Raw genomic sequence first — 18,253 nt, forward strand, 5'->3', positions numbered from 1 at the left:
TTTAAATATTTGTACAAAAAATAACCATATTATTCGAGTCGGTTGATATATTTTGTATCCAAACTAAAAATAATCAAATAATCAAAAGTAATCATATTATCCGTTTTGGTATGGATTCGATTATGATGTATAGAAACCTAAAATATTCAAATAACCAATATACATTTAGTTATATAGTGATACATCTAAAATATATGATACTAATTATGAAAAATAAATATCAATTTTAAATTAAAAATAATCAAAACCTGCACGGGTGTGCGGGTCAAGCTCTAGTAAGAGATTAATGTCCCTCTGGACAACCCACTGACTGTCTTGGTTGAGGCTCTTTGGTCTGGTCTACCCAATTTTTTCGTTGGCCCATCTTTGGCTAAACCTCATTTTGGGCGAAGATTTGTTTTTCTTTCTTAGTGTCCAAACACAAGTCTTCATGTCATTTTTTCGATCCCGACATCTTCTTCTTTCAATTCGCCAAAGTGCTAGACAAAAACTGACAATGCCTTTTTAAGTGACATGGTCCTTGCTCTGGTCATGGATCCCTAAGGTACAAACACGTAATCATCTTCCTTGGTCGTGGTCAGGTTAGAATCATTTTCTAGCTTCACTATTACTGTACTGCAGCTAGAACACAGGCTGTGTGGTCCCTATATCCATCACGCTATTATCGTCTTTTTCTTTAAGCAAGGCGAGCTTGTCAGCCAATTGCTTAGCCTCATCGATCCAATTATAGAGTTCCTTTAAATTTTATTTTGATCTTATATTATATAATACATATGGTATATAGGATACAATAAAACAAGGCTATTTTACAAATATGATAAAATATACTCTTTCCATCTCACATTAAATGGAGTCGTGGAGTAAAATTTAGTTACAAAATAAATATTGTTTTAGAATTTTAATACAAATTTTTTTAACTTTATTTTTCAATTAACTTTTCTAATTAGTTGAAATATAGTTAGTTATATACGTAATGATACTTCTATTTAGAAAATAAACAAAATTAAATATATATTTTAATATGTATGCACAAATCTAAAACAATACTTAGATTGAAATGGATGGAGTAACAAGAATGAATTATAACTAGTATTGTGTACCGTACGTGATGAAGCAATGGTGAAGAACGCTATTTTGGGACATGACAACAAGAAGAAACAGAGTAGTAAACTAAATAAAGAAAATAACAAGAACGATTGTTTTCACGAAAAGCACGCTATAGAAACCATCAACATGGATTGTTTTGATCTGGCATCTCTCTCTATTTAGCGATTGGGATTAGTTCATTGTCTTTTCGCATTCTAAGAAAGAAGGGGTAATTGACACTAACACAGGAGGAGATTACATCGCGGGATATACCATTTTCCTCCACGTCGGAGGTTTGGTACAAAACGTCTCCTAAGTATTGTCCTTTAAGGTATAAATGTCCTAACAAACTTCATTCAAGAATAGGAAAAAGATCAAAATAATGGTTTCTGCACTTTTTCGTTGACCATGATCAAGACATTCTTTGTTTTTTTAATACATGTAATTCTCCCTTCAAGATTTTGAAGAATGGAAGGTTCAGGCAGTTTATCCAACGCAGGAAATTTTGGATCTGTTGGAAGACAATCACAAGCTTCCCAAATGAACAGGGAGAATAGTATTTCTCCTCCAAGTAATATGCACCATCACAGTGCTTCTTTAAATAATCTTCTCATAGATGAGCAACCACCTTGGCTCGATGATCTCCTAAGCGAGCCAGCGTCACCTAAGATCAACAAAGGTCATAGGCGTTCAGCTAGTGACACATCTGCCTACTTGAACTCAGCTTTTATGCCTTTTAGAGAAGATGACCTTCTGAATAGTCATTTTTCTGGGCCATCTGGGCTAGTGCAGAACATTAATCGGCATGATGATTTGTGGCAGCCTAACTCTTACGACAACCACGGTAAATTGGGATGGGAGTTTTCTAACAAAAATGGAACTAATTTCCAAACACGTGTGTCCTGGGGAGCTGTAAATAAAGCAGGTACCTCTGCCTCGAAATCAGCTGAAACACAAGTAAGTAAAATGAAAGAAGGCTCTTTCACAAAACCAGACGGTCCTGGATCAAAAACTGACTCTAAACGTATCAAACAGTAAGGGGTCTTATTCTTGTACATATATACATACAACTTAGTACTAGTAGACATATATTTCATTTACCACAAATCTGCTTGCTTTTTTCCTGATGCGGGTTATAGTCATCCACAAACAAAATTGGTTGGGTTTAAACGTTCGATTGCTTGTACTCTAATCACCTATTATTGTATTATGTAATTCTCACTTAAACTGCAGCCAAAATGCTCACCGGGCACGTCTAAGGAGGCTTGAGTACATATCAGATTTGGAAAGAACCATCCAAGTGCTACAAGTAAGATTTAAAAATGAACATATTCCATATAGTCTTTAATTTCATGAACATCAGTAAACGCTATGTACATCTATGTACATTATACATAATGAATTTTTTTCCAACAGGCTCAAGGATGTGAAATGTCATCTGCCATTCACTACTTGGATCAACAGCTAGTCATGCTTAGCATGGAAAATAGAGCATTAAAACAACGTCTGGATAGTTTAGCAGAAATCCAAAAGCTTAAACATGGTAAGTAATCTTCAATCAACAATAAAGTTTCTCACTAAAATCCCAAAATATATTTTTTTCTTGCGAAATTGTAATTTTGGGTGGTTGATACAGTGGAGCAACAATTCCTTGAAAGAGAGATAGGAAATCTGAAGTTTCGAAAGCACCAACAACAACCACAACAAAATCAGAAACAAATGCAGCAGAACCGATACGACAACTACCGCCCACCCGCCACACAGGAACCCGAGTCCCAGTTTGCAGCCTTGGCAATATGATTTAGGAAATTCTGGATCCAGTTCCAGTTAAATTTCTCACTATGCTCTATAATAAGATCTTATAAATCTTTTTCTCAATGTTCATATACGATAGGTAACCCAGTAAAGTTTGCAGTCTTGAATGAATGCCTGAGAAAAGTATAGTAGTAACATATATTATAATGTGGATGTTCAAGTTCTTCTCTTTTTATTTAATTATTTTTATTGAAGATGTGTAAGAGAATTTCGTCTATGAAACAGCTCTACCATGTTAATTGTGTTGTAATATATATATATATATATATATATTGAAGCCCTTTCTCGAAAAAAAAATACATATATATATTATTTATAATATGATTTGTCTACACTTTTAAATCGGCCAATTCTTACATCAAACGAGGACCGCGGTCCCGATCAGTAAATAAACACGTACCATGTACTAAAACATACATCAACAAAAAATATATTCAAATTTCATACATGTACAAAGATATTTAGCTTATTTCATACATTGACCGTCTCTCTGTTAGTCACATGATAACGGATGCTGACGTGACTTTTACATTTTAATTAATTAATAAAAATAACACAAATCATTTGTCGTTGGGTGGAGTCGAAACCGGGTTCAAACAATATTGAAACAAACACTGAACCATTGTGCCAAACCAGATTATTGGTTATGTTATCTATTGTGGCTTATTTATATCTAATATGTTATGTTCTTATATTTTTAATTATCTAACATTAGTTCTACAAATAAATAAATTCTAAGTAATTGTGTTTAATTACCTTAATTATTATTATTGTGTTCTAAAAATATCAAAATTTCAAAATATAACTTTTAAAAATCAAAAGGCATTTTTCGAAATTTAAAAAGAAAATATGAAAACATATTTTTTGAAAAATTGAAAAAAACTTCAAAAATTATTATAAAAGGTTTGAATCTGAAAACATATATTCAAAAATAATTTTAGATTTAATTATATATTTTTTTATTTAAATAAATTTAAACAATTATTTAAATATAAATAATTATTTAAATAAATATAGCTCTATAAATATAAATAATTATTTAAATAAATAAAAATAAAATAAAAATATTTTTAAAGACATTTTTGAATTATCTGTTTTCAAATTCAATTTTTTTAAATAATAATTTGTTAGAAATTGTTTTTCAATTGTTTTTTTCATATTTTCTTTTAAAATTTTTAAAATGTTTTTTTTTTTTCAAAGTTTTATTTGTATTTTAAAATTTTAAAATTTTTTAGAGCAAAATAACAATTATTTTGGTAAATTAACACAATTTCTTAGAATTTATATATGTTTTGTGGAACTAATTCTAGATAATTAGAAATATATGAACGAAATATATTAGATATAAGTAAGACACAATAGATAATTCATTCATTAACCTTGTGTGGCACGGTGGTTGAGTGCATGGTACATAATGGGTTGAACTCAGGTTCGATACCCCCTAACATCCGATTAAATTTTTTTTTTTACATATATGATAGCATCCGTTACCATTTATTTAACGGAGATACGGTCAATGTATGGATAGACCTAAATATCTTTGTACATATATGAAATTTGAATATATTTTGTGTTGATGTATGTTGTATCATATTGTACATGTTTATGTACTGATCGGGACCGCGGCCCTCTGTTGATGTATGAATTGGCCGATTTTCTGATAATTAGAAATATGTAAACATAACATATTAGATATAAATAGGACACAATAGATAACATAACTAATAATCTGGTTTGGCACAATGGTTCAGCGTTTGTTTCAATATCGTTCGAACCCGGTTTCGACTCCACCCAACGACAAATGATTTGTATTATTTTTTATTAATTAATTAAAATGTAAAAGCCATGTCAGCATCCGTTAAAGCCACATCAGCATCCGTTATCATTTGACTAACAGAGAGACGGTCAATGTATGAAATAACCTAAATATATTTGTACATGTATGAAATTTGAATATATTTTGTGTTGATGTATGTTTTAGCACATGGTACGTGTTTATATACTGATCGGGACCGCGGCCCTCTATTGATGTATGAATTGACCGATTTCCCCCTATTTAGAGTATAAGCAGTGGGAGTTTCTTCCTCTAATTTCTCAGTAAAATAACTAATTAAATAATGCAAAAAAGAGAGACAAAATAGAAAAGAAGAAAGACGTCGCTCAGGAAAGAAACGTTAAATAAGTTTTGAAAGATTAATATGCTATGTATCTCTTTTTGTTTGGTACATCACATAATAAATACAAAACTAAATAAAATAAAAATCTATATCTCTATATAAAGTACGGATTACTTCTCTCCTATGGTGTCCACCTAGAATTTCAGCTCACTAATTCGTGCATCCTAGAGCCGCCACGTGTCCTAATCTCTAAAACACATCGTTTCATTTAATTTGGTAAACAATATTTGTGGACTTTCATACAAATTGGGTTTTATGTTTTGCTTAATAAAGTTCATTCCCTACAAGAAAAAGAAGTGATACATATTAAACAAAACTTTATCGGGAACGAGTGTTTCCTATCATTTTTCGACAATCCTAATTTCATCGGAGTTTGGGTCTAGAAAATCACCATTTGTTGAAAATTTTCGGTAAGTTACGATAACATATATTGTCGGAAATTTTCATTAGGAAATTATCTGAATGTACCGATGACTTTTTGAGTAATCCACCTCCGATTAGTTTTCGGCAGCTGAAAATATTTATACAAAAAACAATTATTTTAATTAAATTATAACAAATATTAAAAATCTTCATATATTTCATTGCATAATAAATGTAAAAATTCAATAACAAAAAAATCAAAAGGAAAGAACGGATCTCCTGTTGATAATAAATTTGATAAAATTGGTGGTGTATGATGCAACGGTGGTGGTAGCGGATGAGAAGTGAGCGGAATTGAAGTAGTGGTAGACAGAGTTGTAGCGGTGGTCGTGCAAGGAGTTGCGGTGGTTGGATGCAAAGAAAGAGGCGTGGCGGTGCAAGGAGTTGCGGCAGCAGCGGTGAAGAAGTTGGGGGTAGCAGCGGTGAAGGAGTTACGGCAGTAGCAGTGAAGAAGTTGGGGGTAGCAGCGGTGAAGGAGTTGCGGTAGCAGCGGCGAAGGAGTTGCGGTAGCAGCGGTGAAAGATGTACGGACAGTGGTGGTGCAAGGATTTGCAGCAGTTACGGTGGAACCAAGAGTTTCACGGTGGTTCTTTTGCACAAGAAAGTAGATCTAAAAAGAAAAGAGAGAAATATTGGAAAGAAGAAAAAGAAAGATATGAAATTAAATAGATAGTGCTGACAACTCTTCTCCACCATTCGTTTGATATATAGATAAAAGTAAAGACGATTAATAAAAAATAATTTTATGCTCAAACACAACCATTTTGTCAAGAATCTTTTTTCCATTATACGTTCCAGTTTGATCAAATTAAAACAAAAAAATTATATGTATATTGTCGATTGCAAAACAGTAAATCTAGTTAGATTGATAAATCTATTTAATCACTAAACCAAAAAAACTATTTATATTTCTGTTTGTTTTTAAGATTGGAGACGATAATTCAATTATTCTAAAGCTCTTTTTTTTAAAAAAAAAGTTAGTTGTAAATTAATTTAATTTTTACCTAAAAATTCGAATGAACAAGATAAACAACTATTTTGATCTTATCTAACGTTTAATTAACTTTTATTCGTATAGCTTGCTTTCTTGAATATAATTTTTCAGTTATGGAAATTAAATAATATTAGTACAAATAATTTTAGTTCGTTCATAATAAATAAATAAAAATTATTTACCTACCATAATATATTTGTGTAACCGGTTCATTGTATATTTAAAATATATTTAAATTCATATGAAACCAAAACTTAATTTAAAATTATAGAAAACAACATAACCTCCATTAGTACAGTTTAATATAGACTCAAATTATTGTAAAATGAGACAACATGAAGACCATTTAAAACGTTCACAGTATATCAATACTACAACTTTATAACATAGAGACAACTATTTTTTTGGACAACATAAACAAGAATTGTAAACAAGAAAAATATATCTTATTACATATAATATCTCCTGACTTAAAACTTTCTAAAAGACAAAAAATCATTATCATACTCATTTCTTTCAAATGAAATCTTAAAAGACAAACCACAAAATTATACAAAAATAATAATCTAGATCACAAGTAAAATATATCCCGCCCCAGTATTAATTCAATAAAGGCTATAGACTCATTTTATGAACTGATCCGCTGCTTATGCTCTTATATACTTGAGACATTTACACTTACTTTCACTTCTTATTTTAATTTTAGGACAATTTTAACTATTAACGCACTTTTGTTTCTTCTAACATATTTTCTCTTCTTCACCTTCTTAAAAACTCATGTAACCAATTCTACCTACAAAAATAAAATCTAACTAATATTTAACTAAATTACAAAACTCTAGTTAACCACAAATTTGTTCTCTTTTTCTCTCTCCTATCTCTTCTGCTATAGTTGCAAAAGCTTGATTTGTGAAAATATGAATGAAGATGATATAGAAGACAAAGAGAAATAGAAGCTGAGCAGCATATTCATCAGTTGTATCATTTGACTTGAAGTTTGTGTGTTCTCCGCCACCGTTCTCCGCGGCTGCATATTCGTTCTCCCGCGGCTGCACATTCGTTCTTCGGTGTCTCTATCATCGTTCTCCGGCGTCTCTGCCACAGCAGTCTGGCGTCTTCGCCAGAGGATCCAGATATGTTTCTGGGACATCCATCCTCTGGCGCATTCACCGTTGTTGTATCCGTCTCTATCTCACTTTCATGATTCTTACAACATTACTAGAGTGTACTTACAAACCTTTCTTGTTTATATTTAAGTAAAAGATATTTGATGCTTGAACTCTCCATTTTACTTTAATCTTTACTTATTGTTTCTTTAATGTGTTATTTAGTTTGGTAATAATAAGTTTCTTGTTTTTGTATACATAAAATTAATGTTTTATCATCCAAAATGAAACGAAAATGACTTAAGGATTCTAGTTATCATAGATTTTGGAATTTTTTTGTTTTTTTTTACAACAAAAGGCTAAGACGAAGCTAGCGTGAATCCTGATCTAAGAGCCAGTTTGGGGGAATTGAGTCAACATAAACCATAGCAGAATGCTGATTTCTAGCACCTCGTGCCAGCTTATCCGCCATTGTGTTTTGTGCCCTCGGAATATGTTGAATAGTAAAGGGGTGAAAAAATTTCTTACATCGCAGAAACTCCTCCATGTGTGTAGTGAATGCCGGCCATTATGTAGGTGTAGACACCATCTTCACCAGTTGAGAGCAGTCAGTTGCAAACACCACTTCTGAGATTTGTAGGGTCTTCATGCGCTCTATCGTCCATATCAAAGCTTCACATTCAGCAAGTAAAGGCGATAGAATCTTGCGAATAGCCATTGCACCCATCATAGTATCAGTTGATCAACCTTTTTGTAAACTCATCCTTGTCATGCACAAGAATCATGTTCCCTCCATGCCCCATCAATGTAACACTTATCTATCGCCAAAGCATCATGGTTCTCCACAATATGTGGGGGAGCCCGATTTATTAAATTTTTGGTCTAAGATTCAGCCCACAAAACACTTTCAATTTCCGCAGTCCGGAGAAGATCTAAAGGATCCTTTATCTGATTTTTATAAATCTTAGCATTCCGATTCTTCCAAATATACCATAAAATCCATGGAAAATAGCTCAAATCTAATTCTTTTGGTCTCCGCCAAAAGAGATAGTCCATATTTGTAAAAAGAGATGGGGTCGGAAAAATCCTAGGGCATGATGGGATATTAGATAAAGCACAAATTTGAAGTGATAATGGACATTCAAAAAATACATGATTAAATTTTCATATTAAATTGCGAGGCCTTTTTTCTCTCCTAAGCACTCTTTCCAAGTAAAACTTTATGCGGTCCCTCCGTTGATTACACCCCTTTATCCAACGGTTTATTCCCCTTTTCAGCCTATTATTCTCTGTTCTACTCTGCTCCTTTTCAAAAAGATTACCCTTTTCAGAAATATCCATCAGTCAATAGACAGCTTCGCCGCTTGAACAATACTCCTGACCGGATCCTCGCCGGGTTCAGCCCCCGACGACGTCGGCGGGCCAGCCAGGTTCGCCTGTGCCGGTGCTTTGCACTCCCTCCCCTGAGGATTTCCCTAGCCCCTCCTTCTGCTCATTGAGAACTGAGAAGAGATATGGCGATAGAAAGAGAGACCTAAAGTTTGGTTGTTATAACCTTGGTTCTTAACTCCTAGCAACAACGATCCAGAGCATTTATTACCAAGCATTTATCTCAAGCCCCATTTACTATCACGAGAGAGTCCTATCAGAAATCCAGCTTAAAGATTTAGGTTGTTATAACCTCGTACAAGATCTAGCTGCATTAACTGCTAAGCCAATCCAACCACAAAGATTCAAAGTACTCCATTATGAAATGGAGAGAAGGTACAGTCGCTCAGAGAAAGGAAAATGGCAGGCGCCATCTGAGCTCCCAACAAAGAAACCTCCGGTGCGGATACCGGCAAATGACAATGAAGACCTAATAGAAGCTATCAGACTCACTATTATTGGACGACTAACTAACCCACAGATCAAGAAACCCATTCGAGCGGTTCTCGAATTTATGACCCAGATCTGGAACCTTGAAGGTAGAGTGGTGGGTAGAGCCTTAGGTTTGGACAAATTCCAACTTAAGTTCGAATCAGAAGCCGAGCTCCTCCAAGTTCTTGACAACGGACCCTATCACTCTAAGAGGTGGATGTTGATTATGCAACGTTGGGAACCAACTGTGTCAGACCGATTCCCATCAAAGATCTCTTTTAACGTAAGGATCCACGGCATACCACTCCATTACTGGCATGAAGGAGCGATCCTTACAATTAGTAAAGAACTTGGAAGCTGTTATGTTAAAGACATCAAGGAGGCTAAGATCTGGGTTGAGGTCAATGGCCTTAAACCCCTGGTGATGCAAATGGAGATAGAACTGCCTACTGAGGATAATGATGTAATGGAAGTCGAATTTGAGTATATTAAGATTGAGAAGAATTGTTTTACATGCTTCTCCTTGTTCCATGAGGAGGTGGACTGCCCTCGTAGACACCCAAATGCACTCCCCCCGAAGGAAAGGGCCCTTGGTATTACGCAGAGTATTGCGCTTCAAAGGATCGAGGCTGAGAAAAGGAGGCATGATGATAGACGCGGTTACAGCTGACCTGAAGACTTACGAGTCTCATCCAGAGGGTACTATGGTAGCTATGCTCAAAGAGGGAGAAACAATACAAAAGACAGGAACTACCATATCCAAAGAGAGGACCATCACAGAGAGCAATCTATTCTTTCAAGAACTGCTCGGTTAAGCTCTCACCACCCAAGAAGTAAAGCGCCTTCCCTACAATACAGAGTGGTAGATAAGAGTAGAGCTAGTGCTGGATCATCTGCGCCCCTTCAAAATCCTGTCAGACAATATGAAGATAGCGCGAACAGAGTAGTCCGCTATCCTCAGGCTGAGAAAGATCTCCCTTCTGAAAATACCCAAGAGGTACCCTCAAGGAGAGGCTAGGAGAACCATCCCGAAATGAAGTCTCTAACTCGGGATCAAAGGACAGAAGATCAGCGCTAGAAAGGTTACAAGAACCAAATGTGGTTGATAATCACCCAGTGAGAGTATCACCTAGCTTTGAGTCAGGTAGACTGCAACTAGCCGGTTTAGATGTTGAAAATGATGACCTCTCGGAAGAAGACATCGAAGAGCAACCTCTGGAAATAGAAAGGGTACCGGCCTCACTTTGGCTTGGAGAAGGAGTAGATGTCAGTTCTAGAAGGGGAACGATACCAATCTCGAACCAACGCAAAATGACTAACAAGAGAAAGGTAGCCAAGACCCCCATAAGAAAGCGTGTAGTAAGAAGCCCACTCTTGGGTCTTAACCAGAAGAAGACCAGTACAGTGCGTGCAGCTACTGCTACTAGGAAAAAGCTAATGGTGGAGAAGGACCCGAAGTTACCTTGTAATAAGGCAGGCCCTAGTACACAACGAAAGAAGAATGGCCAACCAAATACGGTGCTCATACCGGGAAGTACTCGAGGTGGGGCGGTTTTTCGGCCCCATCTAAAACCTCTTCCTTAGCTTTACTAAGCTGGAATTGTCAAGGACTTGGCAGCGTCCAGACAATCCGGCGTATTAAGGAGATCCATAAAACTATGGCTCCTAATGTAATGTTCTTAATGGAAACAAAACAAGATGATGAGTTTATCAATAAGAAACTTCAAGGTCTGCGCTTTTCCCATTATTTCTCAGTTCCTCCCATTGGTTTAAGCGGAGGATTATCTCTCTTTTGGAACGAAGACACTGAGATCACAATTCTTGAGTCCTCTCCCAATTTAATTGACACGAGAATTGTGTATAAAGGGACTGCATCTTTCGTCTCATTTGTGTACGGAGCACCGGCTGCGGAGAACATAGCTGAATTCTGGAACAAACTAAGTGCGGTCGGACAGGGTCGAGATGATCCATGGCTACTGACAGGGGACTTTAACGACATCCTCAACAACACCGAGAAGATAGGAGGCCCGGTCAGGCCAGAAGGTTCTTTCACTACTTTCAGATCCTTTGTGGCCCAAAACGGATTATGGGATCTCAAGCATTCCGTAGAATCTCTATCTTGGAGAGGTAACAGATATACCCATTTTATCAGATCCAGACTCGACAGAGCAATGGGTAACTGCTCGTGCTCTGAGGCTTTTCCAATGGGAAGATGCCGATATCTGAGATTTGAAGGGTCCAATCATCGTCCTCTCATGTCTTACTTCAACTCTGAGAAAGCAAAACGGAAAGTTATGTCCCGTTTTAACAGAGCATTAACGGAACAGGAGGAGGTGACAGAACTGATTGATACAGCTTGGCATTCCTCTCCTCTCGATTCCGTGATACATAAGCTAAATGCGTGCATAAGGAGAATTATAAAGTGGGCAAAGGAAAAACAGAGCCAAAGCAATATGGAAATCCAACAGAACCAAAGGGACTTGGAAGCAGCTCTATCGAACGCAACGCCTGATCCTGCACTCATCGACAAGATCAACCTGGAATTACGCAAAGCTTACCTGGCCGATGAGCAGTTTTGGCAACAGAGAAGTAGAATTCAGTGTCTCAAACAGGGTGATAGGAATACCGGTTTTTTCCATGCTGCTACTAGGACCAGGCGAACAATAAACTCCATTCCCGTCATAGAGGACTCTAAGAGAGGCGTTGTCTATGAAGTAAAAGACATTGGTCGAGTGATCTCTAGCTATTTCACTCAGTTGTTCACTTCCAATGGCAACACAAACTTCGATCAGATTAAGGGACTACTTCCTAGAAAAGTAACTCCTGAGATGAATGCATCACTAATTTTGATACCGAGTGGTTCAGAGATTCGAGACGCTGTGAATTCTATTAACGGAAGTAAGGCTCCGGGACCAGACGGATTCTCAGCCACCTTCTACCAGTCCTATTGGAATATAGTAGGACCTGATGTTATTAGAGATGTACGGAGCTTCTTCCCGACGAACATCTTGAACCCGCAGCAGAACGAGACCCATATTAGGCTCATTCCGAAGGTTACAGGGCCGCGCTCAGTTGCAGATTACCGGCCGATTGCCCTGTGTAACACTCATTATAAGATCATAGCGAAGATCTTAACTCGAAGACTCAAACCACTGCTGCCTTGCCTTGTTTCAAACACGCAATCAGCCTTCGTAGCGGGACGAGCGATCACGGAAAACGTCCTCATCACAAACGAAACCCTCCATTACTTGCGCACGTCAGAGGTTAAGAAGTACTGCTCCATGGCCGTGAAAACGAACATGAGCAAAGTTTACGACATAATCGAATGGAGCTTTGTCAAAGAAGTTCTATCTCTGCTCGGTTTCGATCCGCTTTGGATAACATGGATTATGAGCTGCATTGAATCTGTGTCGTACTCTTTTCTGATTAATGGATCACCCCAAGGGCTTGTCAAGCCTTCCCGCAGCCTTAGACAAGGCGACCCTCTGTCACCACACATCTTCATACTTTGCACGGAGGTTTTAGCGGCCCTTTGCGCAAGAGGCCAAGAAGATGGATCTCTTTCGGGCATACGAGTTTGTCGTAACAGTCCCTTTATTAATCACCTACTCTTCGCCGACGATACCATGTTCTTTTGCAAGACCAAGCCATCATGTGTCACAGCGTTGATGAAGATTCTCTCTATCTATGAAGTTGTATCTGGTCTGAAGATCAATACTCAGAAGTCTGCTATTACATTCTCTGCTAAAACACCAGCGACAGTTCGTGCTCGGGTTAAAGAGACAACGTCGATTGCAATGGAGGGAGGTATCGGAAAGTACTTGGGGCTGCCGGAACAGTTTGGTCGCCGAAAACGCGACATCTTTGTGTCCATCTTGGATAGGATAAGGCAGAAATCACACAGCTGGACAGCGAGGTTTCTATCAGGTGCTGGCGAACAAGTCATGCTGAAATCAGTCCTCTCGGCAATGCCCTGTTATGCTATGTCGTGCTTTAAGCTCCCGAATTCTTTATGTATGCAAATCCAATCGATACTCACCTGCTTTTGGTGGGACTCGATCCCCGGGAAGAAGAAGATGTGTTGGGTATCATGGGAGACAATGGCTCTGCCAAAATATGCTGGCGGCTTGGGATTCAGAGATATACAAACCTCCAACGATGCGCTGCTTGCAAAAATTAGCTGGAGGATACTCAAAGAGCCACAATCTTTACTCGCCCAAGTGCTTTTGGGAAAATACTCTCAGCACACGTCATTCTTGGACTGTTCTGCACTAGCGAATGCATCACACGGATGGCGGAGCATCCTAGCAGGGAGAGACTTACTGAAAAATGGTTTAAGCTGGGCGGTGGGGGATGGAGAGAAGATAAGCGTGTGGAACGACCCTTGGCTATCTTCTCAAACACCAACCTGACCGATAGGCCCTGCTACGCTGGAAAGCTCTTCCCTAAAGGTAAAAGATCTCTTATGCCCACTCACAAATAAATGGGAAGTGGAGAAGATTAGAAGCATTATCCCTCAGTATGAAGACACTATTTTGAGAATAAAAACAAGTTCCACACAAGCTCAGGATACTCTGTTCTGGCTACCGGAGAAATCGGGAGATTATTCTACCAAAACTGGTTATGGCGTCGGAGTGACATTTGATAACCCGTTGAGGAATGTAGATGAGCCAGTTAAGTGGCTGAAGCACATTTGGAACGTTAAACACTATAATAAAAAAGGGTATTGATAGCACTACGGGATAGCACGAATTTTCAAACTGCTATAGTTGATTAATTTTTCGATTTGGGAACGTATTCATAGCATTAACTTAATGCTATCATGAAAAATTAGCAAGCTGAAAAAGAAAAACACAGATACCGCCTATACTTACTAAAATTTCGACAACCGCGAAGAACTTAATTAGTTCCCTCCTTACTTTAAGACTTAGACTACATAAGGAGAAAAAAATCAGTCTTCACATAGAAAAAAAAATATTAGAGTCACGGAGAGAACTCTCTCTCGAGAACAAACCCTAATACCGTCACCGTTACCCTATCTCCCACTGACGAAACTCTCTGTCGACACCTTGTAGCCCGATTTCGTGCTCTGTAACTCAAACTCAGTTGAAAAGAGGAGGATGACCTGAAGTTGTGAACAGATCCAAGCTCAGTTGAATCAGACGAGGAAAAAACCCGACTCTCCACCATCCGCGAGGTCCTCGCTCTCTCTCTCTCTATATATATATATCTCTATCTATATCTCTCCCTCACTCCCTCTGTTTTGAATCTGACGGCATTTTGACAGAGGCGAACACAGTTCCGGCGGAGAAGACTGAGGAATAGGACGACGGCGGTGAAGATATAGGTTAGTTTCGTGTTATCTTTCTCCCACTCTATTAATTGGACTGAATATTTTCTAGGGTTTGTGATTTCTGATCTTTGTTTCCTCATATGTATCTGAGCAGATTATGGTTGAGTATGTTCCAGAGCAGCCCGAGTTTGAAGATGGTTTTAACGTTGAGTTCAAGCAAATCTTTGAGAAGTTTAACTTCAGGGAACCTGTCTGATTATCTCTGTTTAAGAGACAGTTTTAGTATCGTGGTAGGCATTAGCTTATGATTATAAAAAGTGACTCAATTGTGTTAATAAAAAGTTCCTGTCTTGCAGGTTGAAGTTTATAAGTTAAATGAAGAAGTTTTACGGTTGGAGCAGATTGTATCTTAATGGAGGCTTTTCAGAATTTGAATATACTCCTTCTCTTTCTGGTATGACTTGCATATATCTCTTTTTCTTATTGATTTTCTTGTGTGCGGTTGTTTAGTACACCTTAATTAAGCCATTGGGAGATTGGGTTTTGTTTAGGACCTAACTATAGTTTCTCTCAGTTTTTTCTCTCTCCAGGTCAAGATTCTGAACCATCATTCACGCTATACTCTTTTTGCGTTGTCAATTTGAACTGAAGTTGATATCGTATATGTTTAAATATTGTCTGAATGGAATATTTTGAAAACCACGTTAAGCTTTGTTTCTAGATTAATTTAATGTCCTCGTGTTAGTGGAGTCTAGTTTATTAGAATATACAATATTGATAGGCTTGGATCACTGAAACTTAACCTCACATCCTTTTCTTCAGCTTGCGAGGTTTTGAGATGCATCGCTTTGTGTTAAGAGAAGATCTACACATCAGATCCAGACTCTCTGATTCATCATCTGCAATGGCTCTTGGGTTACTTCAGATCCTGGTTATCAAGAAGAAGTAAGTACACATCTCTTAAACTTATAAACTATGAAGTGAATGTATTATCCATTCTTAATTCAGAAGCTTAGACAGCTGAACCTTTTTGATTGTTTTTTTAAATAGTATTCATGATCGTTCAATCATTTTACCCGTGGTGTACATGATACTGCTCATTGGACACCAAACTCTGGAGACAAGACCCTTCAATACGATGAAGAGAAAATGCAGAAACGGTTGGAATCATGTTCCTCTAGCACAAGCGCAGTGACTGGTGAAATGGCTTTACATTTGGTAAATGGCACAGACTTATGTGATTTGTATTTCAGAATCCCGATCAGGTTTATGTTTTCTTCACTCTTACAATATTGATCATCTATTTTGGTTTATGTTAAAAAAGGATCATACTTTATGAACATAAGCAATTTGTTGGCATGTGTGATTATGTAGTGGTGTTGTGAGAACATAATTGCTAGTAATGTTCCTTTCATCGTTGTTTATTGATTCCTTCTGGTCAATTACAGATGCTTCTTGGTCCCAATGGCTGTGTGGAAAATGGTACCCCTTCTAAAGGTCTGTCTCCTCTCTCTCTCATTAAAAGTCTATTAAAGTAATTTAGCTGATCTTAGTCAGGGAAAGGTCTGATCTTTCGATACTGCTTGTGTGTGTGTGACACCTCATTATATTTGCTTGCAGATTTTAGTCGGTGTACTGAATCCAAACCAGCGGAATTGTCTGTGTAAAAACCTTAAGAATTTTTGTATTTCTGAATCCTAATCATCAGGTTTATCTTTCTTCCTCTCATCTATTTTGGTTTTATGTTAAAAAAGGATCATATACTTTATGAACATAAGCAAAATTTGTTTTTGTCCCCACTGCTAAGACAGATCAGTTAACCGGAGTCTGGTTATCCTTTCCTCTCTGCCTTGCATAACGGGAGCCTAATTCCAGCTATCTTGCAGCGTTCTGGTATTATATATATTTTTTTTGTAAAAACATAAATGTTAATGGTACTCCGTTCTTCTTTTTTTTGTTCATATTTTCGTAATCATGTTGTCTCACAGACCTTTATTTGGATTCACGGCTCTAGCTATAGAAGATTTGTCTAATTCGATATGAATACGTTGTTCGTGTGTATTTAGTTCTTGCTGATTCCAGTTGCAGGTAGGTATAAAGTGAATGTGGGTGATTCATTATTAATTCAAAAGCTCAGACAGCTGAACCGTTTTGATTGTTTTTTATAGCTTCTTGGATTACAATTTGGGATATTATTAAAGTGCATCCACTACGCTTTCTCTGAGAGACACATGCTAAGGCCAAGAAGGAAAATAGGAGCTCAAGGTTTTGATTTAGTTCTCGTGTTTTCTTGTCTTTTTATATTTAGTTCTGATATTGTAACGATGTTTGTGTAAGATTTAATGAAAATGTTTACATGTTTGTGGTACTGATATAAAAGTACATTTTGGTTTATTAATAAAATATAAATTGAATATTATTTTTTACGTAAATCTAATTTACAACCAAACATGTTTCTATGAACAAGCTCTAATAGCAGATAATTGATAATAGACATAGCACTGATACATTACTATAACAGAACATACGATAACGTTCAAAACAAAAGCCATCATAAGATTTGACTAACCATAGCAAGTTTAAAACAAAGCTATCATATGCTCTCTATATAATAGCATTATGGGGGACCTAAGATAGCTGAGACAGATTTAGCGGTTTCAATAACGCTAACAAAAACATATTATAGTTGTTTTCTTACGGTAAGAAAGGACATTTTTCTTGTAGTGAAAACAAGTCCCAAGCGGAAGGAGTTTCTATGGCGGCTGGTGAAGAGAGCAATACCAGTCAGCTCCAATCTGGAAAAGAGAGGAATCGCACGTTTAAACTGCAAGAGATGCGGTGCTTATGAGGATGAACTTCATGTCTACCTCACATGCCCAGTAGCGGAGGAAGTATGGAACATCACTCCCATTGCACTACGGCCGTCCAATTGTGTCCCTTCCATCGCTGAATTGATTAAGCAAGGTGAGTGCTTTACCCCATTGCCGCCGTTAGGCTTTACCTCTCCACTTTGGCCTTGGGTTGTTCGGAACTTGTGGAAGGCGAGGAATAAACTTGCGTTCGAAAACAAAGCTTTCTTAGCACAGAAGATATGTCTGAAGAGTATAAAAGATGCCAAAGAATGGAGTGATGCACAGGTTTCAGGTGTTATAAAAGGCTCCCCCGTAGCCGTTACCACCAATCTCACCAATGTACTGTCTGTTCCCCCCCCCCCCCCGCTGCTTCAAAACGGAGAGCTTGTATGCAATGTAGATGCGGCTTGGGATGAGAAAACAGGGAATTGTGGGGTAGGTGGAATCTTCTCTGGTCAAGTTACTCAGTCCTGGCCAACGTTTCGGAAGCTCACGGGCATGTTTCATCAGCACTTATGGCCGAAGCCATTGCTGTCCATCGCGCGGTCTCTCGTGCCACATATTCAAACGTCCAATCCCTGGCGGTTCTCTCTGACTCCTTATCTCTGATCAAGCTATTGAAGTCAGGTCGGAATCAACCTGAACTG

The 18,253-nt window shown here is 37.4% G+C and overlaps 1 protein-coding gene and 1 long non-coding RNA gene across 6 annotated transcripts; both read left to right on the top strand.

Moving 5' to 3' along the window:
- Positions 1-1,296: 1,296 nt before the first annotated feature.
- Positions 1,297-3,218, top strand: LOC106310549 (uncharacterized protein At4g06598). The gene is made up of 5 exons (XM_013747781.1): positions 1,297-1,417; positions 1,545-2,120; positions 2,320-2,395; positions 2,503-2,629; positions 2,723-3,218. The coding sequence occupies exons 2-5, from the start codon at positions 1,555-1,557 to the stop codon at positions 2,884-2,886; spliced, it is 933 nt and encodes a 310-aa protein (XP_013603235.1). The 5' UTR covers positions 1,297-1,417; positions 1,545-1,554; the 3' UTR covers positions 2,887-3,218.
- Positions 3,219-14,436: 11,218 nt separating this feature from the next.
- Positions 14,437-17,146, top strand: LOC106308245. 5 transcript variants are annotated; one of them, XR_001263531.1, is made up of 11 exons: positions 14,437-14,658; positions 14,749-14,808; positions 14,909-15,044; positions 15,111-15,208; positions 15,577-15,699; positions 15,805-16,019; positions 16,203-16,251; positions 16,375-16,462; positions 16,562-16,647; positions 16,743-16,842; positions 16,923-17,146. It is a non-coding gene; the product is annotated as an uncharacterized LOC106308245 (long non-coding RNA). The 5 variants fall into 5 exon arrangements; XR_001263528.1 differs by having other exon boundaries at positions 16,375-16,647; XR_001263530.1 differs by having other exon boundaries at positions 16,375-16,647; positions 16,769-16,842.
- Positions 17,147-18,253: the final 1,107 nt, after the last annotated feature.

This window comes from Brassica oleracea, chromosome C8 (assembly GCF_000695525.1).
Source record: "Brassica oleracea var. oleracea cultivar TO1000 chromosome C8, BOL, whole genome shotgun sequence".
In the NCBI taxonomy this organism is placed as follows: domain Eukaryota; kingdom Viridiplantae; phylum Streptophyta; class Magnoliopsida; order Brassicales; family Brassicaceae; genus Brassica; species Brassica oleracea.

Coding starts and splice junctions, on each gene's coding strand:
- LOC106310549 (XM_013747781.1), top strand. CDS start 1,555: ATGGAAGGTTCAGGCAGTTTATCCAACGCAGGAAATTTTGGATCTGTT. Junction 2,121..2,319: donor GACTCTAAACGTATCAAACA/GTAAGGGGTCTT, acceptor CTTAAACTGCAG/CCAAAATGCTCACCGGGCAC. Junction 2,396..2,502: donor GAACCATCCAAGTGCTACAA/GTAAGATTTAAA, acceptor TTTTTCCAACAG/GCTCAAGGATGTGAAATGTC.